Here is a 21,793-nt window from a genome sequence, read left to right as displayed (position 1 = left end):
ACTTAAGTCTACATCCTCCCGGCGAAAAAACTTGCATTTTTGAGCCCGAAAAATAGCAAAACAGAGCATAATTTTACAAATTTAATTTTTCAATAAATCAAAAATGGGAGCAAGACCATACACCATAATAATGGACAAGATCCGCATCTTCTTCCAGTGGTTGTTTTTAGACCAAGAAGTTTGCATTTGCAACAAATTCCCGTGTTGACATTGGACCACGGTTCTAAGCATAGATCACTCATCCATACACAATCGACGAGGTCAATTTTTTTCCATAACAAACCCTAAGAAATGAAAAATGACTAAATATGAGCAAGAATCACTCAAGAAATTTAAAACAATAAATTTCACATGAACGAAAATTTAAAGAGAAATAAATGAGAAATAAACCCTAGCTAACGAACCTCTTTCCAACGATTAGGAGCGATTAAGGTGTTGATTTTTAGAGGTATAACGATTGGAGTGGTTGAAGTTATGAGTCGTTTTTTTTTGACAAAAAAATGGAGATGGGTATTAAATGGGTGAAGAAGAAGATGAAGTAGCCGTTTGGGTGTAAAAATGGAGGGAGTTCAAATTAATCTACATGGCATCTACGTGGCAATTGGCGCTCCAAAACACGTCACGCTCTTTTTTAAAGGCTATAACGCGCCACCGAGCGGTGTATTCACGCTCTTGTCCACATCGCCAAAAAAAAGGCATTTAATCTGCGAAAAAAAAATTTAGGTGGGTAATAGCCCAACGAAAGGTGTGTAGTTGGCAGATTTTGGTCCAAACGTTGCAGATTTTGACTATTCACATTCCCTCCAAACCTATTTACAGTCAACATAACCACTCAACTTCAAAGCAAAATTTTCAAATGATTTACAGAACCATAGCATCCACAGTTCAAAAAGACAGAAACTTCTTCATAACCTTAATCAACCAATCCACAACACTCTCACATCTAAATCAAACACATGCTCATTTAATCCGTAATAACTTAAGCACTGATCTCATAACAATCACAAAACTAACACACAAATTTTTTGACTTTAAAGCCATTAATAAAGCCAAAAATGTGTTCTTTAACTTTAATAAAACTAACCCACCTGATCTTTTTCTTTATAATGTATTAATTAGAGGGTATTCAAAAAACAATTTGCTTTTTGAATCTTTATCACTTTATTTACAACTTATCAAGAATACAACACTTAAACCTGATAATTTCACTTTTGCTTTTCTTGTTTCGGGGTTTTCGGGTTTTTTTTCAAATGGTTATGAAAAAGTTGGGATTTTGATACATGGGCATGTGTTAGTTAGTGGATTTAGTAAAGATGTGTTTGTTGGATCAGCATTGGTTGATATGTACATGAATTTTTCAAGAATTGGTTATGCGTATAAGGTGTTCGATGAAATTACTGAAAGAGATAGTGTTTTGTGGAATACTATGGTGTCTGGATTGGTGAGGAATTGCTGTTTTGAAGAGAGTGTAGGTGTTTTTCGCAATATGATCGCGAAAGGGACAAAGTTTGATTCGACGACGTTGGCTGTGGTGCTTACAAGTGTTGCTGAGTTGCAAGAATTGAGGAATGGAATGTTGATACATTGTTTGGCTGTTAAAATGGGGTATCATAATCATGAGTATGTTCTTACTGGTTTGATTTCGTCGTATTCAAAATGTGGCGATGTTTCCACTGCTAAATTATTGTTTGGGCTGATAAAAGAGCCTGATTTGATTTCATGTAATGCTATGATTGCTGGTTTTTGTTTTAATAATGAGAATGAATCTTCAGTGAGGTTATTTAGAGAATTGCTTGTTCAAGGGGAGAAAGTTAATTCTAGTACCATTGTTGGTTTGATTCCTGTTTCTTGTCCTTTTGGTCATTTGAACCTTACATGTTGTATCCATGGTTTTTGTGTGAAATCTGGGATGGTCTCGAATCCTTCGGTTTCTACTGCTTTGACTACAGTTTATAGCCGACTCAGTGAAATGGAATTTGCGCGGAGGCTGTTTAATGAGTCTCCAGGGAAAACCTTAGCTTCTTGGAATGCCATGATATCAGGTTATGCCCAAAATGGTTTAACGGAAATGGCTATATCTCTTTTTCGGGAAATGCAGAAGTTAGATATCCATCCTAATCCTATCACAATCACGAGTATACTTTCTGCATGTGCCCAACTTGGAACGTTAAGTATGGGAAAATGGGTCCATGATTTAATAAAGAAGGAGAAATTTGAGTCCAACATTTATGTGTTAACTGCTTTAGTTGACATGTATGCAAAGTGTGGGAATATTGAGGAGGCACGGCAAGTATTCGACGGCATCACAGAGAAAAATGTGGTTACTTGGAATACTATGATTTCAGCTTATGGCCTCCATGGGCGTGGTCGAGAGGCATTGGTGCTGTTTGATCAAATGCTTGATTCTGGAGTTTCCCCAAGTGGGGTAACTTTCCTTTGTGTCTTGTATGCTTGTAGTCATGCTGGTTTAGTAGAAGAAGGTGAGAAAATATTCCATTCTATGGTTCATGATCATGCCACTGAACCATTATCGGAACATTATGCCTGCATGGTGGACCTTTTGGGCCGAGCTGGAAAACTAGAAAAAGCTTTGGAATTTATTTATTCGATGCCTCTTGAACCAGGTCCAGCCGAGTGGGGTGCATTACTCGGTGCTTGCATGGTCCACAAAAATGTTGACTTGGCTCGCTTGGCTTCGGATAAGTTATTCGCAATGGACATGGGAAAAAGTGTCGGATACTATGTTTTACTTTCAAACATCTATTCAGCAGACCGGAATTATTTTCAAGCTGCTTCAGTTAGGAAAGTTCTTAGAAACAAGAATCTAGCAAAGACCCCTGGGTGCACTTTAATTGAGGTTAATGGCTACCAGCATGTCTTTACGTCCAGCAACCAGTCACATCCTCAAGCAACGGCTATTTACGCAAAGCTAGAGGAGCTGATGGAAAAGATGAGGGAGGCTGGATTTCACTCAGAAACCAGCACAGCATTGCATGATGTTGAGGAAGAGGAGAAGGAGTTAATGGTCAAAGTTCATAGTGAGAAGTTAGCTATTGCTTTTGGACTTTTAACTTCTGAACCTAGAACTGAAATCAAAATCATCAAGAACCTAAGGGTTTGTGTGGATTGCCATAATTTCACCAAGTTTGTATCCAAGGTTACAGACAGGGTTATTGTTGTAAGGGATGCCAACAGGTTTCATCATTTCAAAGACGGAGAGTGTTCATGTGGGGATTATTGGTAAAAAGGACTTTTACCTGCCAAATATGTTAACTCAGCCCTTTAGGATCGTTACGGCAGTCAATGAAGCCAGTGTGTGTTTACCTTGTGTTTAAATCCACTTCTCATAAGAACAAGGGCAACAGGATTGCTGAATCCACTTATCCGACATGCAATGTAAAAGGTTCAAGTTTATCCGTGCCATTATTTGCTGTTTATTTCAAGTAGGTGAGACGGTATGTCTCGTGAGAAAAACTGAGCGGAAGGACTCTTTTACATGTAAAATACTGTTTTGAGTACAAATGTAGTTTAGGGAAGATTTAAATCTCTTCTTTAGTCATGAAAACTGCTTGTTTGCATATTTTACGTAATTTCAGATTGTTTGAGCAAAATCAATAAATATCATTATATGTCGCTGAATGGGGGGTAGAACAGATTGTTTGAGCAAAATCAATAAATATCAGCAATTTAGGCCTATTCTTTGGACACTGCAAGAACATGGTCTGTTATTTCTTTTTCTGTTCTACCCCCCATTCAAGTAGTTTGTTGATGAAATATAATCAATGCAAATGTATACAACAACAGCAACATACCCAGTGAAATCCCACAATGCGGGGTCTGGGAAGGGTAAAGTGTACACAGACCTAACCCCTACCTCGGAAGATAGGGAGGCTGTTTCCGAAAGACCCTCGGCTCAAGAGAAAACATGATGAGAAAGGTTAGATAAGCACAAGCAGTTCAAAGCAATATGAAAATGAAACTAACGATAGCAAAAAAGCCATGATAAAATCAATACAAATGTATAGAGGAGCGGAATATCAACTGAAAGTTACTTTGGATCAAATAGGCAATACCTAAGTTGAGCTCTTAGACACATTTTTCCTAACTCATATGATATTTCATTTCCTTCTCTTATTGTTCCAAGTTGTACTAAACATTTGGTGCACAGGAAGTTGCTGAGGTGTCTAACTGCCTGAATGCGTAGAATATTTTACGAGAAGGTTTGCATAAATTTGTCAGAGATCTTCTTTTGTTTCAATTGTTGACATGCATCTTCAAGTTCAAGTGTTATTTTTCATGGAAATTCTTTTTCTCTCCCTAAGTTATATATCCACTTAACTCCTTTAGATAGGATGAGGGTATGTGTCACACTCGTTCTCTTCATTCATTGAGACTTCCCTCAGATATTGTACTGCATCTTTATTCATAAGTTCAAAGATTATTTGGTCACCAAGTTGGAGAAACTTAGCAGGTTGTCTTCAAACACTTTCATTTAGCTATATGCAAAATTGAGTACAGTTTGAACAATCAAAAAAGTTGAGTACAATTTGTACGCTAAACAAAACTTCTCACACTAGGTTTATTCTTTTGTTTGCATATTCCAGTTTGACGGGTATACATCAGAGCCCACGCAGGGGAGGATACAAGATCCCTGATACATCAAGATGCTGTATACGCTCCAAAGAGCATGGCCTTTAAAAGGAATTATGAGCAGGTATGTTAGCAGTTGACTCCGCACCTTTTGGTATCTGGTCCCTTGGTTTTGAGCACAAATGGATCAATTCGAACCCAGAGCAAGGAAAAGATGGAGGCTAAAAGTATTGACCATATGACAACAATGGTTGGGGTCCTGTTCTGCCTACCCATAAGACCCTTGAGGAATGGATATAAATGAACAATGACCCAAAAAGCAAAGAAAAGCTTTCCGAAAAGGGGACCCCATGCATTGGATCCATTGCCGATGGCATCAGAGATTCCGGCTACCACCCCAACCAAGTTGATTATGAGAATTGTCGTTGGAGGAATAAGGAGAGTAGTCCACTTGAAGGCATATAACTCTCCAAAGTCCTCATCATCCGTTGCCTTAGATGTCACAGTAAAGCTGGTTTCTATTCCAGCGAAAACCTTGAGAAGACCTTGTACTACAGCAAAAAGGTGGGCAGATACCCCTCCAATCACCCAAAATTGCTCATTTCTCCACCATTCCTCAATGCTTACTCCACTCCACCTTAGCTCAAGAATTCCCGTTATAAAGATTGAGAGGAAAAGAGCAATGAAAAAGAGACTTGCAAAGGTACTTATCTGCAGCATTGCATGCAAGTTCCAGTCAACTGAATAACTCAGAAAGCAAGTAAACTTTTCAAAATTTCAGTGATGGCTTTTAAGTAAAAAGATCATGTTCTTACCTCTGGCATTATGAATTTTCCAGTGAGCAAACAGACAGCAGGGAGAGTGCAGTAGGCAAGAAGAGGTAAAGAAGTGAAGGGGTAAATAGTTGTGTTAACATATGATAATCGTTCAAGCCACTTAAGCTTTCCTCCCTTGTAGCCATACAAAATTGGGCTATGACGACTGAAGAAGATCTCAACGGAACCAAGAGCCCATCGAAGCACCTGGTTGAGACGATCTGACAGATTGATCGGAGCAGACCCCTTAAATGCAGCTAGTTTAGGCATACAATAGACTGACCTCCAACCACGGCAGTGCATTTTGAAACCTGTTAGGATATCCTCTGTGATAGAGCCGTATATCCACCCCAGCTGCAAGTTCAAAAACAATTACCTCAATCAAAGATATTCCGAAAGGTTATTACATTAGAATAGATTATGATTGTTTTGTATCTCATGCTACAATTGGCACTGCTACAGAATGTTTTAAGCATTTATATCCTCCTTGTTACACAAATTGAAATATGCTTGTATCGAAATTACTAGTTTTCCATACTCGTTGTTGCTGTGCGTTAGAATTTTTTTTATTTGACAACCGTGGTGTCTGGGCCAGCTTGCGCGTACCTCGACTAATTCCACGGGATACCTGCCACCTCCCACCAGCAACAGGTACCAGGTAACTTTGTCCATCAAGGTTAGGATAGATGGAAAGAAATCACCTAGTGTTTTTGTCTCTACTGGGATTTGAACCTGGGACCTCATGGTTCTCAACCACTTCATTGACCACTAGGCCACACCCGTGGGTGCAAAAGTTTCTTGCGTTAGAATTAGTTTTCTAAAGAGCTTCTGGTAGGTAATAGACGAACTCTCAGAAGAGTTCTGGTTTTCTTATTAGTTGTTTATCCGTTGTCAACCGAGTTCTTTCTTGCAATCACAAAAACAAAGAAGCACATTACCACTTATTGGTAATATTACCTCCAAACCCCATTCTGTTTTATCTTCATAGCCACAGCTGATCACATGGATAGCTTCCTTCAACAAGGCTGCTGGGCTCGATGAAGGTGGGACCCCACCTTCAATCATTAAAGTTGAAGTCACAAAAATTGCAGACTGACCAAATTTCTTTTCAAAGTTCATCTGGGACATTAGTAGCTCATTGTCGTCGTCAAATCCTGAGGAGAAAAAGAAAAGAAAAGGCGAAAACAAGGGAAATTTAATCTCAAAGAGGATCTTATTTAAGAAGCTCCTTAGTTTCTTGAAAGTAGAAACATGAAAGTAATTGGAATATGAAAATATGAAAACCTTGACCATTTGCTGCATCTCCATTGATTTCAGATTTATATTTGTCGAGCTTCTTTTTGCGTCCGAAACATGGACAACAGTCACAGCTCACCATTCTTGGACGCTTTGCACGTTTAGGAGGATTATAGCCATATAATGCTTGCCTTCTGAAGACACATCCTGTGCCAACATATACCGGACCTTGTAGTCCATCTAGTCCTTTCATGTTAATCTGCCCAAGTAGTGGAAATAAGTACATGATAAACTATTTCGTATAAATTCCGGGAATTAGTATCTTTCTAATGGCCTTATGTGGCATATTTTGTTTGATCTTACATCAAAGAAGACTGTGTTTCGGTTGGCATATCTATCGTGCCTGTCTATTCCATCAAATCTTTGAGGAAACTGGACAAAGCAAACTTTTTTGCCCATTTGTGGGTCCATCAAGAAGCACATGGCCTCTCTGGCAGCCTTGCTGTTGTTAAGGTAGTGATCACAATCCAAGTTAAGCATAAATGGTGCATTAGTAAGAACTCCTGAAACGCGAATCTGCAAGGTTCACATTGAAGAATGTCTCGTGATTCGGCAAAATTTCTTGTAGAAATATCTGATGTAGTGTGCATAGTGTTTCAAAGCAGATGTATAAAAGTTTTTACCGGTAACTCTGGAGTATTAACTAGCAAATAACAGAAGTTTCGTGTTTACCAGGGCATTCATAGCACCAGCCTTTTTGTGATGCTGGAAACCAGGCCTTTTTTCACGAGAAACGTAAACAAGACGAGGGAGTTCATGTCCTTCCACATCGGTTCCTCCACTTTGGCCTAAAAAGACTTGAATCATACCCGGATGGTCCCTGGTATTATTTCCTGGCCATGGTGTTCCATCTTGCATGATCCATCCTCCTGGAGGCATTTTAGTTGCTTTGGCAACTAGTGCGTTGATTCTTACCTTGAATTCTTCATACTCTCTCTGTCAAGTACAATAACATTTGTGATTCTTGACTTGGAAAGTTTTATTGTAGCACTAAGCTGGTGAAATCAAGAGTTCAAGCTTTACCTTCATTGCTCGTCGCTCCTTGACAAATGTTGGCTGGACTTTGTCCTTGAGATAATCAATCTTTAGGGAGAAGTAAAACTCTGGTGCTCGAGGCTCTATAGCGAACTTTTTGCAGAAGGGAACCCATTTTCTAGCAAATTCTGCAGTTTCTGATAGTGCTTCAAAGGTGCACATTGAAGCTCCATCATCAGATAGGTAGCATGAAATTTTGTCCACAGGGTAATCCATTGCTAATATTGAGAGGATCGTATTAGCCGTAACAAGAGGAGGTTCCTTCATAGGATCCACTGTACTGACAAAGATATCTACAGGGGATAGCATGTTTGGTTCTCCTTCCCTCTCATACCTACATCAAAATATTTGGTGAAATATGTATTTCTCTAGTCGTAAAGTTTTATCTTGAAAAGATTGCTAGAACTTTAAGAAGCCTTTCGACAATGATTTGACTTGCAGCTTTGAAATTACCATCTCATTCAGATTAGATTGCAAATATGATTTGTGCAATAGTTTCTCTTCTGGTGTTTTGACCGAATGCTAAGTTATTCCGTTTTCAAGTAACTTTGATCTTGTTTCTGTCAGTATATAACTTGTACTGAAGAGTATGGCATTATTTTGCCGAAACAAGGCGTATTTATTGGAAATTTGTTTGGCAATACTCCATTTGTTTTATGTTCGTGCTTAAGCATAACTTCTAACTAATAGTAGGAGCGCAGACTTGCAAATATTTGTCACCTGAGAGAAAGACGATCGAGGTAAGTCTCACGGTCGATTGGGAACCATTTGGGGAACTGATCTAGGATCCAAGAGATGGCAAACCAGATCTCACAGATGATAGAAGTTAGCCAGAGACCAATCGCATCATGCACTGGATTCAGAATTCTATAACGAAGGAAGATGGCCAGAATAAACAGCCTAGCTACAATCACCATCCGGTAAGGATTGATCTTGCTTGATGCTATTGGCACTTTTCTCGATAAAGGCTGTCTTGCTTCATCCACCCTGCATTTTCTCACATAGATTAGCAGAGAGCATGTTGCAGTTTGTATTTAACTATTTTCAGCATTGAATCGATGGATTTGAGAAGAAATCACTGCAATCTAGGCAATCTGATATGCATTTTTAACTACTACAATTCATTCTTACTCTTACTGGCATAGACTTGTTACATGTACTCCTTTCACTTCCATCTATGTGAATGTGAATGAGAAAAAAGGGAGTGAATTTAAGTAGTCAGGTACTAGTATCTTTGTCTCCAACCACAGGAAATAACTAAGAAACAACCTAGATTTGAGCATTTTTCTCATGTGTAATCGCGATGCTCAAGTATTACGGTTCAAGATATGTATTTGCATAACATTTTCATGTTAAAGTTCATATATAACTACTTACATGGACATATCAGGGTCAGCAAAGTCATCATAATCTTGCCCCGCATTTCCTTGCTGCAATTTCCAATCATCCATTCTTTCTTTCCACCCTCCCTCTTTCTTATCGTCCCATCTTGCACTTCCAGATTCAGAAGCTGGATAGGGATGTATCCTTTTGTGAAGTGAAGATCCCAAGATCTGCTCTCCACTTGCATGACTCGATATCTGGAATTCACCGCTAACCTGCATTCACGAAATACATTCATATCCAAGGTATTCAAAAATTTCTCTCATCTTAGTAGCCGTTTGGCCATAGATTCCAAATATTTTTCACTGTATTTTGAATTTATGAAGTTGGAGTTGAAGATGGAGTTGTGTTTGGTTATACTTTTTGGAAAGGAGAGAAGAGAGAACTTTATTTGGAATTTATGAAGATGGAGTAGGAAACAGGTTTTGGGCACTTTCCAAATTTGGAATCCAACTCCCAAGTTGGATTTGGAAAAGTTATAACCAAACACTGATTTTGAAATAAAGTGAAAAATCATTTCAAAAAAAGTGAATAATTCTCATGGCCAAACGGCTCCTAGTAATTCTAATATTTCATACCGGATGTGAGCGGGTTCCAGCAATGACAGGAGGGTACTGAACAGTATCTTCATCTTCGGGTCCTCTTCCATATGTCATCTTACCATGGAGAATGGTCTCAACGATGTTTCTATTCTTGTTTTGCTCATCGTCAACTTTGAATTCATGTTCAATATCATCGATATCCTCCTCATCTTCATCTCCGGCCACCCTTGGACTCCCTTCAAGCCATCAAATACAATTAGAAAACGAGAATAAATAACACGCAACAACCAGAACAAGTTTGCATGGATGTGAATGTATTATTTAGCAAGATGCATAAATACCTTTGAGACGTTTGTATCTGGTCTTGCACTGTGGACACTGTTGAGTTCCTTCCCTTCTCTCATACTCATAGCACGGCCGGCACACAGGAAAACCACACTCATTGCAGGCCACAAAGAGATCACCATCCACTGTTAGGCCTATTTCATCCCCACATATGTCACAAACTTGTCCACTCAAATCCTTCAATGGCTTATGCTGCACCAAATATAGGACGTAGAAAGAAGGTCAAAGAAAGAAAGCAAGGCATTTTTGTCAGTTCTATGTGACCTGTTGAACATGAAGATGTAACAAAAATGCAACACTATAAAAGAAAAGTTACATTGTTGATACCTTTTATCACTTAATTATCTTTTTTTTTTTTTTTTCTTGTTATTACTTTCCCTCAATCTTTCAAGGAGATGCATATTGAAATAAAATGCACAGATCCCTTGTACTTGAGGGATAATATCTATGTTGCTCGGACTCTTCAAAAATGTGCCGGGTGCATGATGGATCCTCCAAAGTAGTGCACTTTCTGAGGATCCAATATAGGTATGGCAGCATTTTCGTAGAGTCTGAGCAACATAGGACTTATTATGCACTTCAATGTGTTTACTTTGGACATTCCAAGACAATGTCCAAATTACCTCTTCATGGCCATGAATGACGACGAGCTCGTTCCGGTTATGAGAACCAGCAACTAGACCAGCACTGGCTTCCATGGTGGATGATTCTAGTGAGAAATGGAGTATGATGACAATGGTATATATGGTATTATAGATAACTTTTAAAAATGAAAGAAAGAATGAGATCAGTAGTAATAGTGTCACTTTCTTTATGTATCTTTCTTTACCTAATATGTGTCCATTCTATGGAAGATGTGTTGGTTGTAGAGTCTACATTGCCTTTAAGCTAAGCTTCCTTTGTTTTTTCCAACAACCATATAGACCTTAGTATGCCAGCTTCTTTGCTTAAGCTTTTCCCTTAGATTGTTTTTTTTTTTTTTTTTCCCAAATTAGTCACCAAGGTTTTTCTAATGTTGAGTGAATAGTCCTCTACTTTTGAGAATTATTATTATGAATTATTAATTTTAGATATGGCTTTTATTCAAATCATGATTAGGATAAAAGAGTTTTGCTCTTTAGTAACTAATAAGAACTTTCTTTCTACTAGAAAGCACACATTAATTTCCAATTTGGAAAGAAAACTTGTTGATTTGTGTCTCGACTTTTTTTTTTTTTTTTTTTTTTTTTGTTCTAGGCTTTTTCATTTGTCCTCAAAAGAAGCTTTTTTTATGAAAATCTTGGTAGAAGAGTTTACTATAGAGCTTTTGCTTTTTAGTAAGTCAAATTTCTGTCAAGTGGAAGAGCCATATTAATTCTAATATGGAAGACACTTGTTTGGATTCTAGTCTTTTTTTTTTATTTTGTCATTAAATAATCTTTTTTATGAAATTTTAATAAGAACATTGCATAATTTTTAAAGGGGAAAGTCAATGTTATAGATGACAGAACCTTTTCCTTCTTTTTTTCCTTTTTTTTTTTAATTGGCGTCAAAATGGAGAATTCATGAGTTAAAAAGGAAACTTAGAAAGAAAGACAAGTTTCTCTCTATTTTTAATTTGAACTCATGGTTTTTATTTAGGTTGTCTCAACTCTCAAGAGATGCTCTTACACGAGAGATAATGGGAATTACTTTAGTGTATATTTGTATTGTTCATTTCAAGTATTCACATAGATTTGAAACTTTATTCAAGTTCTGATCTATATAACTCGTAAAAGCCACATGATCTTCCACCCTTCTCATCGGAGATGTTAAGATATAACACAAGAAATGGGTAAATAATTAAATAAACATTAAAAAAATCATAGGGTCATCTTTTTTTCTTTTCAAATTATAAATGGTCCAAGAAATCATTTCCTCGCCACACTTTCTTCCTAACTAATTATCAAGTTTTACAATTTGGATTTGCTAAAACCATTATGAACATACTGTTATAGCATACAAAATTACTACTCCTTCCATTCTATTACGCGATGGCGTTTGATCGAAAGTAAAATTTAACATGTTGATTGGCGTATATATTAATGATCAATAGAAGAATATACTACTAAAATAATGGCCGAAAAGGATATCGCATTAATGTTAAATTCCCATTAGTTTAATGACTTTAAATTTTTGAATGTTACAAAGAGCTATATAGAAATAGAATGGGGTTAACCATTTTGGGACATCCTAAAACCATAAAAAACAATCATATAAATTAGAAAAGAGGAAGTAATGAAATTATAGTGAAGGAATATGAAATGTAGTTGATGTGATTTTGATTGTTAACAAGTCTATTGCAGTTCTAACTTTTTGTTTTATTTTCCTTTTTTGTAATTTTAATCTAACCTTATATATATGACCACAGTTTGAATTGAGAATAAGAAGTAAAGAACATAAAAATTAAAAATTAAAAAGATACTTTTATTTTTTGTTTGGTGGCTTTGGGTACAGAGATGTGGGGCAGTTTGGTGGTTGGGTTAAATAGTTATTGACCGCAACTTGGTCTTCTTTTCAATTACTTGGGATATTATTGAACTTAGTTTTAACTTTTGTAAATCGCACTAAATCGAGGCCTTATTATGGAAAAGAACCTCCTTTAAGGGCGAGGGCGGTTTAGGTTAGTCAATCCAGCCTGAAAAGAATTTCTAGATAAAATTTCTGTAAAAATATCGACGTCTCAATTATTGGGAGGCGGACTAATCAACGAGAAAGAGACTTTACTTAAAATAGACGAATACACTACAAGATTGAAATTGCACTAACGTCTCTCCCGCATTAAGTTGATTATGCCTTTACACAAATGAATAGAAGGAACACTTTTTCAACTACTTCGTGACTATTTTCGCCATATTTTTAAGTCGTGATTATTTTTCAATTACTTTGCAAATGTTAGTTATATTCTAAACAGCAGCCCTCAAAGTGGCAAGCCCTCATGTATCATAACTTGCATGGCTGGCCTTATAGGAATATTAAAACCACATTGTTTGATGAAAAAGCCTCTCGCAAAAATGTAGGATAAAGTTGCGTACAATAGACTCTTGTGATCCAGCTCTTTCTCGGACCCCGCACATAGCAAGAGCTTAGTGCACTGAGCTGCCCTTTTTATTGCTTGATGAAAAAAGCAACCTTCCATTCATCTATTTTTTTTTTATTTTTATTTTTTTTGCTACAGATCTGTTTTGCTAAATCAATAGTACTGAATTAAGTCAACTATTAGATTTATGCGTCATTCATACTAGATTTTGAGAACGCCATTTACAAATAGCTTTCATATTGATCCTTAATTTGAAATGCCAACAACAAATATTTTTAGAAGATGCTTGGGTTGCAAGTACTTCAAGATGAAGTTACCCCCGTAGAAGGTGTAGTTAGAAAAATAATTGATTGCTCATCATTCTGATAGGTAAGTCCCTCCTTTGATATAAAACCCCACCCATACAACAATGAAAGAAAGTAAAAAAGGAGAATACCCAAATTCTCTATTGTTCCTTTTTGGTGAAGGTGGTGCCTAGACTGGCACGACTTGCGCACCTTGACTGTGTCCCTATTATCTCCCAGCAACCAAAATAGGTACCGAATAACTCTTTTCCGCACAGGTATAGGATAATTCTTAGAAATACGGAAAACAAACTCCTCACATAAGCCATTAGGCTGAAAGCACGTCTGTTTGGACATCATGCATCGCATCATCTCTGCACCCGTTGCCCAAATTTAGGGACGTGGTCATGTCGTAGGGATGGATACTGGCCTTTCGTGTGCTACAAGCACAGTTGGCTTAAGTGCTAGTTGACCGATATGTCACACCCATGGCTGCTTAGAAAATACTCAAATTCGTTATGTAAAAATCATGTAAAATACAACAAGTGAAGTAAAGCTTAACTTCCTTCAACTTTACCTATTAGATGTTACTACAAAAACTGAATGTATCTTGCTACTGTTATAGACACTACACAAGTGTATATCCTATTACAGGCTTGTATGTGACTAAATTCTATACAAGACATATATCAGGGTGGCACCTCTCACCTTTTCACTTGAGAAATATATGCATTGATTATCTGCTAATGACCCTTCTAATAAATTCATCTGATGCTCAAAAACTGGCTGAAACTTCAGTTGCTTCAGTTGCTGGTTTTTCCTTTTTCTTCGGTTGCTCTGGAGCTTTCTGTACAAGAGCCTTATTCGGTACCAAAATTATGAAGACGTTCCTATCCCTGAAATTCTTGTTCTCCTCAGTTGCAAGCTGTGAATGACACCACAATATAAAGACGTTAACTAGCCGGAGAGGGAAAAAGAGTTCAGAGTAATTCATGTAGACTAATTGAAAGCACACATTCAAATAGTTCATTTAATCTAGTATGGGCCAAAATTATTCTTTGCTCTACTGATCTTGAGTAACTATCAAAATATTGGACTTCTAACTACTTTTGCTGTTTCCAGTGTTCAATGAATATTTTCTCCTGAGATGATGATTGAATACCTAAGAAAAAATCAATAATGCTGAGGTCATGATCTTACTTCTCATCCAAGATGTAGCAGATATGATTCATAACCGTCTTCGTTTAGTATAGAAAATGGAAATGCCTACAAAATTACCACATTGAATATATTTGGGCTTTTACAAATCCATTCTGATACATGTTTTCAGATTAAAGGAGCAGCTTGTGATCTTAGTATGCACGCTTTTAAAACTATTCACATCTTCTGGACACAATGCATCACGAGTAATATTTACTTCTGGCACGAGAAAAAAGAAATCAAGCTTACCTCACCGACATCAGTCTGAAAACGCCTTAATAGCTCAATAGCATTATTTCTGAACTCATTTTCACGGCCTTTTAAGTTCACTATGACTTTTACCTGCAGCAAGTACCAACAAATAACTTGTAAACAATGAATCACCAAATTCTCTAAAGTACTTGCAAGCTGAAATACAAGATCTCGAGCTACCTTGTCACCCTCTTTCAAGAACTTCTGAGCAGCTTTCAAACGCACTGAATAATCATGAGAATCAATATTGTAACTGCAATAATATTCAAGAGAAACCTTTAGATACCAGAAAGGAACCAAAATAAACAAGATGGGGAAACTAGAGTAAACAATGTACCATGCCACAACATAATTAGTAAGGTACTGTTTTTTACTCTAGAGAACATTGACATTGAAGCGGTTACCATGTGTTAAACCTAACAATAGAACTAACTTTCCTTCCTGGTAAATCTGTCAAGCAATTTTAACTAGAACAACGAGAACTACAATATTGGAGATTCCCCTTTCCACCCCCTTTTTTAGCAAGACCCCTTTATTACCCTTGAGAAAGCCTATTAACACAGAGAAATGGGAAGAAAACTTCATGCACCTTTTTTCATAGAAGCCAAATATTAACAGAGCAGCAATCACTAAGAGAGCGGAAAAAAGTTACATACTACAATTGTTGACACAAAAGAGTAGTAAGCAGATGAGAAGAACCATTACCAAACACTTAGGACACTGAAATAATTAAAAATATGTAAGACTTACAGCGTGTGAAGTTTTACAGGACTTACTGGTCTTTTGAAAAGGAGAAACGAACGGTAAATCACCCTAACTAAATTTTAGGTCCTCTATTATTTTCTGATGGTCACTGAAGTCATAATAGCTAGAATAAATCTTCTTTTTAATAAGTAAATAAAGAATATTCATTCCCAAATCACTGAGGCATGTCCTCTTAAGTCTCAAGTCTCAACTCCTACACAACAAAATCAAGCTCTCTCTATCTTCTCTAAAACTTTAATGTTCCAGGATTTCACTTTCTAACCTATCAAGAAAGATAGTGTGGTCCGTGTTTTTAGTCAAACCAAAGAATATGTGAACTTTATTCTCCATTTTCTTTTCAATTTGATAGTTATTTTAGTTTTTTACTCGTCGGAAACTCATTTCATATCAAATTGAAACGTCAGCCTAATTATTAATACTCTAGAAATAAACACAGGAAACATTAGTTTACATTCAGAAGTAACATTTTCAAAAAAAAAAAAAAGAAGAAGAAGAAGTACAAAAAGGCTTCTATTGTTAGAGCATGCTCCGATCAACATAGACTGATCGAATACAGAAAATTAGAGGCACCTCTCTGGAGGTTATGGACAAACAAGCTGATGCTCCATCAAAAAGCAAAATTGATACGTGACTAAGAATGAAAAGGCCAATAAAAAACAATTTCTAGATTAGACCTACAAATCAAATGAAATATTTCCGGTAAAGAAAGGCGTAGAAGCTACACAAGAACAACAAGAACAATAAAAAATAAAACATAAAAAGAGTAAAGCAACTTTAAATACTGAACCACCAACAATTCATAAAAAAAGAATAAAGGCAGAAATAGTATTACAGCTTTTTGCTGAGTAGCCATCTACATGAAGGAAGCTAACAAATATCAGTGTTAGGCATACATGATATGGAACCTTACCCCATTTTGAGCTCCTTTAAATCCATGCGGTTGGCTGTCATTGAAAAAAGAAATCGTTGGTAAAAGGAAGTAATTAAGAGGTCTCCGAGTCAAAGAAAAAAAAGAACTTCTAAAAGACAAGATATTCACCAGCATTTTTCTTTTGCTGCTCCTTTTTCTTCTTTTGCAGTTCATACTTGTATTTACTGCCAAAAAATAAAGCAAAATATCAAAAGACAGATCTTTGAGCAATACAAAATAATAAGAAACCCGTGACCAAGATATTCATTGCATCTAGTCAGCATACAAACGATCCAAACTGGCATGCAGATAATAATTTGCACCATGAAGTAATTTTCAAGCATAACTATCACAGCAGATATCTAGGACCATAAATTCTAACCACCTAATTCAAGCCAAATGGTTTGCTTCGAAACTTGGTTTTCTTATGATTTTTACGGTTTCATGTAAGCTTGGCTTCCTTGTTAAGAAACATTCTTAACCCAGTTTGGTAAAAAAAACAAGCCAGGCTTAATATCTTCTACTAATATTGATTTCACGCAAATGTAGGACTAATGAAATGGAACAGAGGGGATAATTAGATGAGACAAGCTGCCATTTTACTACCTTAATCACAGATAAAGCTTACATTTTTATCACAGATTTGATATGTACTAATTCACCAAGCACCAAGTGTGTAATTAGATCATTCCAGAAACCAAGGACTACCTATCATAATTGAAATCCAGACGCAAAAATCTAGTAATGGATATATCTTACTTGTAATCCATCATTTTGACAACCGGCGGCTCTGCTTCTGGAGATAGAATCACCTACAAATATCCGCCAAAGGAATGCTTAAGATAACTAAATCAATATTAACTGCATCATAACGAGTATTCTGGATAAGCTACTCCTCCTCTTAACTTCTTCTTCTTCATTTTTTTCTTTTTTTGAAATGGTAAGTATTCTCGATGTCAAAGTCAGCAATAAGAAAGTTATGTGATTATATCCAAAAAGTTAGCGAAGTAAAAATAACCTTGGCCTAGCTATACTCTTCCTTTAACTCAAATTATGCAGAGAACTTCAGTTGTTTTTCTCCAAATATTGTCTTTCCTTCTAACTAAACCTGAAGCAATAATGTTCTTGTCTTCCTGCTAACCATACCAGAAGTTATTTTCCTCATTTTTAAGCAACCAAAATTTTGACCAACCATACATGGGAAAATTGGAAACATTTTGACCAATCAAACATGGGAAAATGTTTTCCTCTATACCGAACACACCCATAATCACAAAAGTTGAAGAAAGAATAAAAAGTCAGTCTTACAAAGACATACCAAGTCAAGGCTTGCATCCTCAGCTCTCTGAATAGCTTCTATTTTTGACACTATCCCCAACTACATAACAAAAACCAATCAGAAACAAGATATCAATAATCAGTAGCAACTCCGGAACCAACACAAAAAACAAACACGAAATTAGACTAACCATGTTCTGCTTATCATCAATCAGCCTAACCTTGTCTGACCTATTTCAAAATACCACAAAATAACTCAAAAAGTTAACATCTTCAATAAAAAAACAATTCATTTTAAAGCCAAACAAAAAGATTAAACATCACAATAACCAACCAAAAAAAAAAAAAGGGATAACAATTTTCCATAACACAAGCTGGAATGTAGGAAGCGGTTTCGGCAGAGCCCACTAGTTTTAGTTCAAACATTTTAATTGTCTTAAGAAATTCATTTAATGTGTATAAATTTTAATTTAGAACACACTAACTCAAAAGGACTAAAACCCGAATGCATAAACTTCAAATCATGGCTCCGCCTCTTAACACAAGAACATGTAAATAAAAGTAACTCAAAAAGTTAACATCTTTAACAAAAACCAATACATTTTAAAACCAAACAAACACATTTAACATCACAATAACCAAGAAAACCAAAAAAGATAATAATTTCTCATAATGTTACACAAAGCTAGAGTGTAGGAAACCAGTAGTTTTAGTTCAAACCTTGTATTTGTTTTAATAAATTCATTCAACGTGTACAATTATTAATTTAGAACACATTAACTCTAAAGGACTAAAACCGAACTCAGAAGCTTCACATCTTAGCTCCATCTCTGAACACAAGAACATGTAAGTACCTGATAGAGGAAATATCGAGTGCTTAGTCTTTCAAAGCGCCACAAACAAAAAAAAAACCTAAAAATGTAACATCTTCAACAAAAACCCAACACATTTTATGACCAAACAAAACAAAAAAGACACAGAAAGGATAAGAATTTCCCACAATGTTACACAAGCTGAGTGCACAACATAAGAAAATGCAAATACTTGGTAGAGGAACTATCAAGTGATTCGTCTTTCAAAACACCACAAACAAAGTAAAAACTAAAAATTTAACATCTTCGACAAAAACCTAACACATGTTATAACCAAACAAAACACAAAAAGGTTAAGAACCACAATGTTACACAAGCTGAGTGCACACAAGCCGGGGCAGAGTTAGAGTGTAGGAAGTTGGTTCTGCCGAACCCAGCAATTTTGGTTCAAACGTTGTACTTGTCTTAAGGAATTCACTTAATATGTACAAATTATTAATTTTCGAACACAATGCTCAAAAAGGATTAAAACACGAACCCATAAGTTTCAAATCCTGGCTCTACCTCTGATTACACAAGAACCTTCAAAACACCACAAAAGAAAAACTAAACTTTAACATCTTTAACAATAACCTAACACATTTTATAACAAAACAAACCAAAAAGACACAAAACTTATAAGAATTTCCCACAATGTTACACAAGCTAAGTGCACAATTTACACAAGAAATTGTAATACCTCCGTCTCATTTCCGGAAGACTTTTGAAACTTATGGTTCAAAATGAGTCAGACATTTGTGTGGTAATAAATCATTTCATTAAAGCTAAAATGATAAATTTGAAGTTAAACTGTTACTATTAAATATATAAAGGTGTCCCTAAAAAGAAAAGAGCGTCAGATAAATTGGTACCAAAGGAGTACCTAATAGATGAAATGTCAAGTGCTTCATCTTCCTCCGTACGTGGGGGCGGCTGGAAGCCTCCTCCACCATAACGGGCTATAACGGTGGCGGAATAGTATAAAAGGGAGGAGGAGCAAGAACAGAGCCCAAAAATGGAAGAATTAAGGGAAGGGAAGAAAAGGGGTTGTTTGGTTGTTACTCCCTCCAGATCAAAAACAGTGTCCACTTAGCCTTTTTTTCTTGGGTAAAAAAAAATATCCACTTATCAAATCAAGAAAGAATTGACCTTGTTTTTTCAGATTTGCCCATATTAAGTGTTATACGACCAAATCCTAATGTTTTTTTAATTAGGGGTAGTTTAGTCAAATTACATGTTTTTATCTAGGAGTTAGTATTTTCTTAAGAGGTGTGCGAATGGTTAAGTGGACTCTTTTTCTGATCTGGAGGGAGTAATGGTTTAGAGTAGGGGTGTCAAATGGGCGGGTTGGTCGAAATTGACCCAATAAAAATGGGTTTGAGGTAATAAATGGGTTGGGCTAACATTGGCCCAAAAGCTATTTGAATCGAATTGGTTGGTGAAATGGACTAAAAATGGGTCAATCATGACCCGCCCAACCCGACCTCGATTTTTTGAAGGGTCTATTTTCTAGAAAAATATTTTTTTGGAAAATATTTTCTAGAAATACATTTTTCGCGAAAAATATTTTCCTGAAAATTATTTTTACGGATTTTTCGTGGAAAATATTTTTTAAGAAAACAATTTTCGTGGTAAATATTTTTCGTGAAAAATATTTCCCTTCATATTGAACACACCACAAACTTATAAGATACATGATACAAGAAAAGTGTATATATTAAACAAATAAACTAAATCTCAAGCAATAAACCCAAATTTAAGTAAATCTTAAAAATGGGCTAGAATTGGGCTAAGTTGGAGATCACTTTAAAATGGGCTATGTTGGGTTGGGCTGAAATCAGCCCAATATAAAATTATCTTGAGCCCAACCCATAAAAGTTTGGGCGGGTTGGGCGGGTCATCACTTTTTGGGCCAAATTTGACACCCCTAGTTTAGAGGAAATGGGTGTGAGACTGGTAAGACCCGCCATGGATTGATGGGGGTGGGGTGGGGTGGGGTCAGGGTGGGGTGGGTGGTTTTACAGAGGGATTAACATTTTTAACAAAAACCCAATACATTTTAAAGCCAAACAAGAACACTTAAACCTCACAATTACCAAGAAAACCAAAAAGAAACAAAAAGGATAAAAAAAAATTCCCATAATGTTACACAAGCTGTGTGCACAACTACATAAAAACATGTAAATACTCCCTCTATCCCAATTTAAGTGTGCTTGGCACGGAATTTAAGAAGCAAATGCAGACTTTTCAATCGTATGGTCTTAAATTAAAGATATGTATCCCTTAAATCAAATGTTGCACTCTTTGGACATCGAATAAGACAAAAAGAAAAGTAACACACTTAAATTAGGACACAGGACAGAGGGAGTACCTGATAGATGAAATGTCAAGTGCTTCATCTTCCTCGGTCCGTGGGGGCGGCCGAAAACCTCCTCGGCCGCCTCCACCCCCATAACGGGCTGTAACAGTGGCAGAATAGTAAACAAGGGAGGAACAAGAACAAGAACGGAGCTGAGGATTGTGAAAACGAATACCAAAAAGGGAAGAATTAAAGGAAGGGAGTTTGGTTGGTATGGGTGTGAGGGTGAAGGAGGTGCTGGTAGTGAGACCAGCCATGGATGATGTGGTTTTTACAAAGGAAGTGTTAACAGACAGTGTGTTGGATCTTATCCATAGATGATAGTTAGCTTTGTTCTTGAGGTCTTGGCTTGGCCTCTTTTAACTCTTTTTTTCTTTTGCTCTATTTATATGGTTGATGATAAATTCTTATTGGCTCCGAGGAGACACTTCTTACTCTTTTACTCCCTCCGTGTCAAAAAGATTGTATTTCTTTTAATTGTATTTCTTTTTTTTTTAATCTGTCTCAAAAAAATTGATATTTTTTTATATTTAAAAATAATTTAACTTTATGAGATACTCCCTCCGGATCAAAAAAAAGTCTACTTAGCTATTTACACACTTCTTAAAAAAATACTAACTCCTAGACAAAAATAGGTAATTTGATTAAACTACTCCTAATTAAATAGGTATTGAGATTTGATCATATAACATTCAATAGGGGCAAATATTGAAAAACAAGGTTAATTTTTTCTTGATTTGCTAAGTGGACTCTTTTTTTTATCCGAAGGGAGTAATTTATAGCAACACAAATATTTAAGGTTTGTTTTGGACCACACATTTCAAAAGTCT

At 36.3% G+C, this 21,793-nt stretch overlaps 3 protein-coding genes across 4 annotated transcripts; 1 reads left to right on the top strand and 2 right to left on the bottom strand.

Annotated features, from left to right (window-relative positions):
• The first annotated feature begins 795 nt into the window (after positions 1–795).
• LOC132040403 (pentatricopeptide repeat-containing protein At4g30700) lies at positions 796–3,632 on the top strand. The gene has a single exon (XM_059431037.1). The coding sequence runs from the start codon at positions 857–859 to the stop codon at positions 3,242–3,244; it is 2,388 nt and encodes a 795-aa protein (XP_059287020.1). The 5' UTR covers positions 796–856; the 3' UTR covers positions 3,245–3,632.
• An 840-nt stretch (positions 3,633–4,472) lies between these two features.
• On the bottom strand, positions 4,473–10,783 carry LOC132039628 (cellulose synthase A catalytic subunit 7 [UDP-forming]). Of its 2 annotated transcripts, none has more exons than XM_059430126.1 (12): positions 10,630–10,783; positions 10,003–10,198; positions 9,698–9,897; positions 9,114–9,334; positions 8,457–8,723; positions 7,725–8,070; positions 7,374–7,637; positions 7,005–7,217; positions 6,690–6,900; positions 6,363–6,559; positions 5,406–5,759; positions 4,473–5,301 (listed from the first exon to the last, which is right to left on the bottom strand). In XM_059430126.1, the coding sequence occupies exons 1-12, from the start codon at positions 10,702–10,704 to the stop codon at positions 4,720–4,722; spliced, it is 3,126 nt and encodes a 1,041-aa protein (XP_059286109.1). In that variant the 5' UTR covers positions 10,705–10,783; the 3' UTR covers positions 4,473–4,719. The 2 variants fall into 2 exon arrangements, with proteins under 2 accessions (XP_059286109.1, XP_059286110.1); XM_059430127.1 differs by having other exon boundaries at positions 6,696–6,900.
• A 3,058-nt stretch (positions 10,784–13,841) lies between these two features.
• LOC132039747 (translation initiation factor IF3-4, chloroplastic-like) lies at positions 13,842–21,337 on the bottom strand. Its single transcript, XM_059430266.1, has 9 exons — positions 20,976–21,337; positions 17,945–17,984; positions 17,794–17,853; positions 17,235–17,287; positions 16,605–16,660; positions 16,476–16,509; positions 14,981–15,053; positions 14,798–14,890; positions 13,842–14,273 (listed from the first exon to the last, which is right to left on the bottom strand). The coding sequence occupies exons 1-9, from the start codon at positions 21,218–21,220 to the stop codon at positions 14,124–14,126; spliced, it is 804 nt and encodes a 267-aa protein (XP_059286249.1). The 5' UTR covers positions 21,221–21,337; the 3' UTR covers positions 13,842–14,123.
• Positions 21,338–21,793: the final 456 nt, after the last annotated feature.

Source organism: Lycium ferocissimum, chromosome 12, assembly GCF_029784015.1.
Source record: "Lycium ferocissimum isolate CSIRO_LF1 chromosome 12, AGI_CSIRO_Lferr_CH_V1, whole genome shotgun sequence".
Taxonomy (NCBI): Eukaryota; Viridiplantae; Streptophyta; class Magnoliopsida; order Solanales; family Solanaceae; genus Lycium; species Lycium ferocissimum.
This window is presented reverse-complemented; position numbering and strand designations above follow the sequence as displayed.

What these genes read in the sequence shown, in the direction of transcription:
- LOC132039747 (XM_059430266.1), bottom strand. Translation starts at nt 21,220, where the DNA reads ATGGCTGGTCTCACTACCAGCACCTCCTTCACCCTCACACCCATACCA. An exon ending in GTCAAAATGATGGATTACAA is followed by an intron (nt 16,661 to 17,234) that starts GTAAGATATATC and finishes ATTTTTTGGCAG; the next exon opens with TAAATACAAGTATGAACTGC. An exon ending in TTAAAGGAGCTCAAAATGGG is followed by an intron (nt 15,054 to 16,475) that starts GTAAGGTTCCAT and finishes ATATTATTGCAG; the next exon opens with TTACAATATTGATTCTCATG.
- LOC132040403 (XM_059431037.1), top strand. Translation starts at nt 857, where the DNA reads ATGATTTACAGAACCATAGCATCCACAGTTCAAAAAGACAGAAACTTC.
- LOC132039628 (XM_059430126.1), bottom strand. Translation starts at nt 10,704, where the DNA reads ATGGAAGCCAGTGCTGGTCTAGTTGCTGGTTCTCATAACCGGAACGAG. An exon ending in AGGAGCGACGAGCAATGAAG is followed by an intron (nt 7,638 to 7,724) that starts GTAAAGCTTGAA and finishes TGTACTTGACAG; the next exon opens with AGAGAGTATGAAGAATTCAA. An exon ending in AGATGCAGCAAATGGTCAAG is followed by an intron (nt 6,560 to 6,689) that starts GTTTTCATATTT and finishes TTTTCTCCTCAG; the next exon opens with GATTTGACGACGACAATGAG.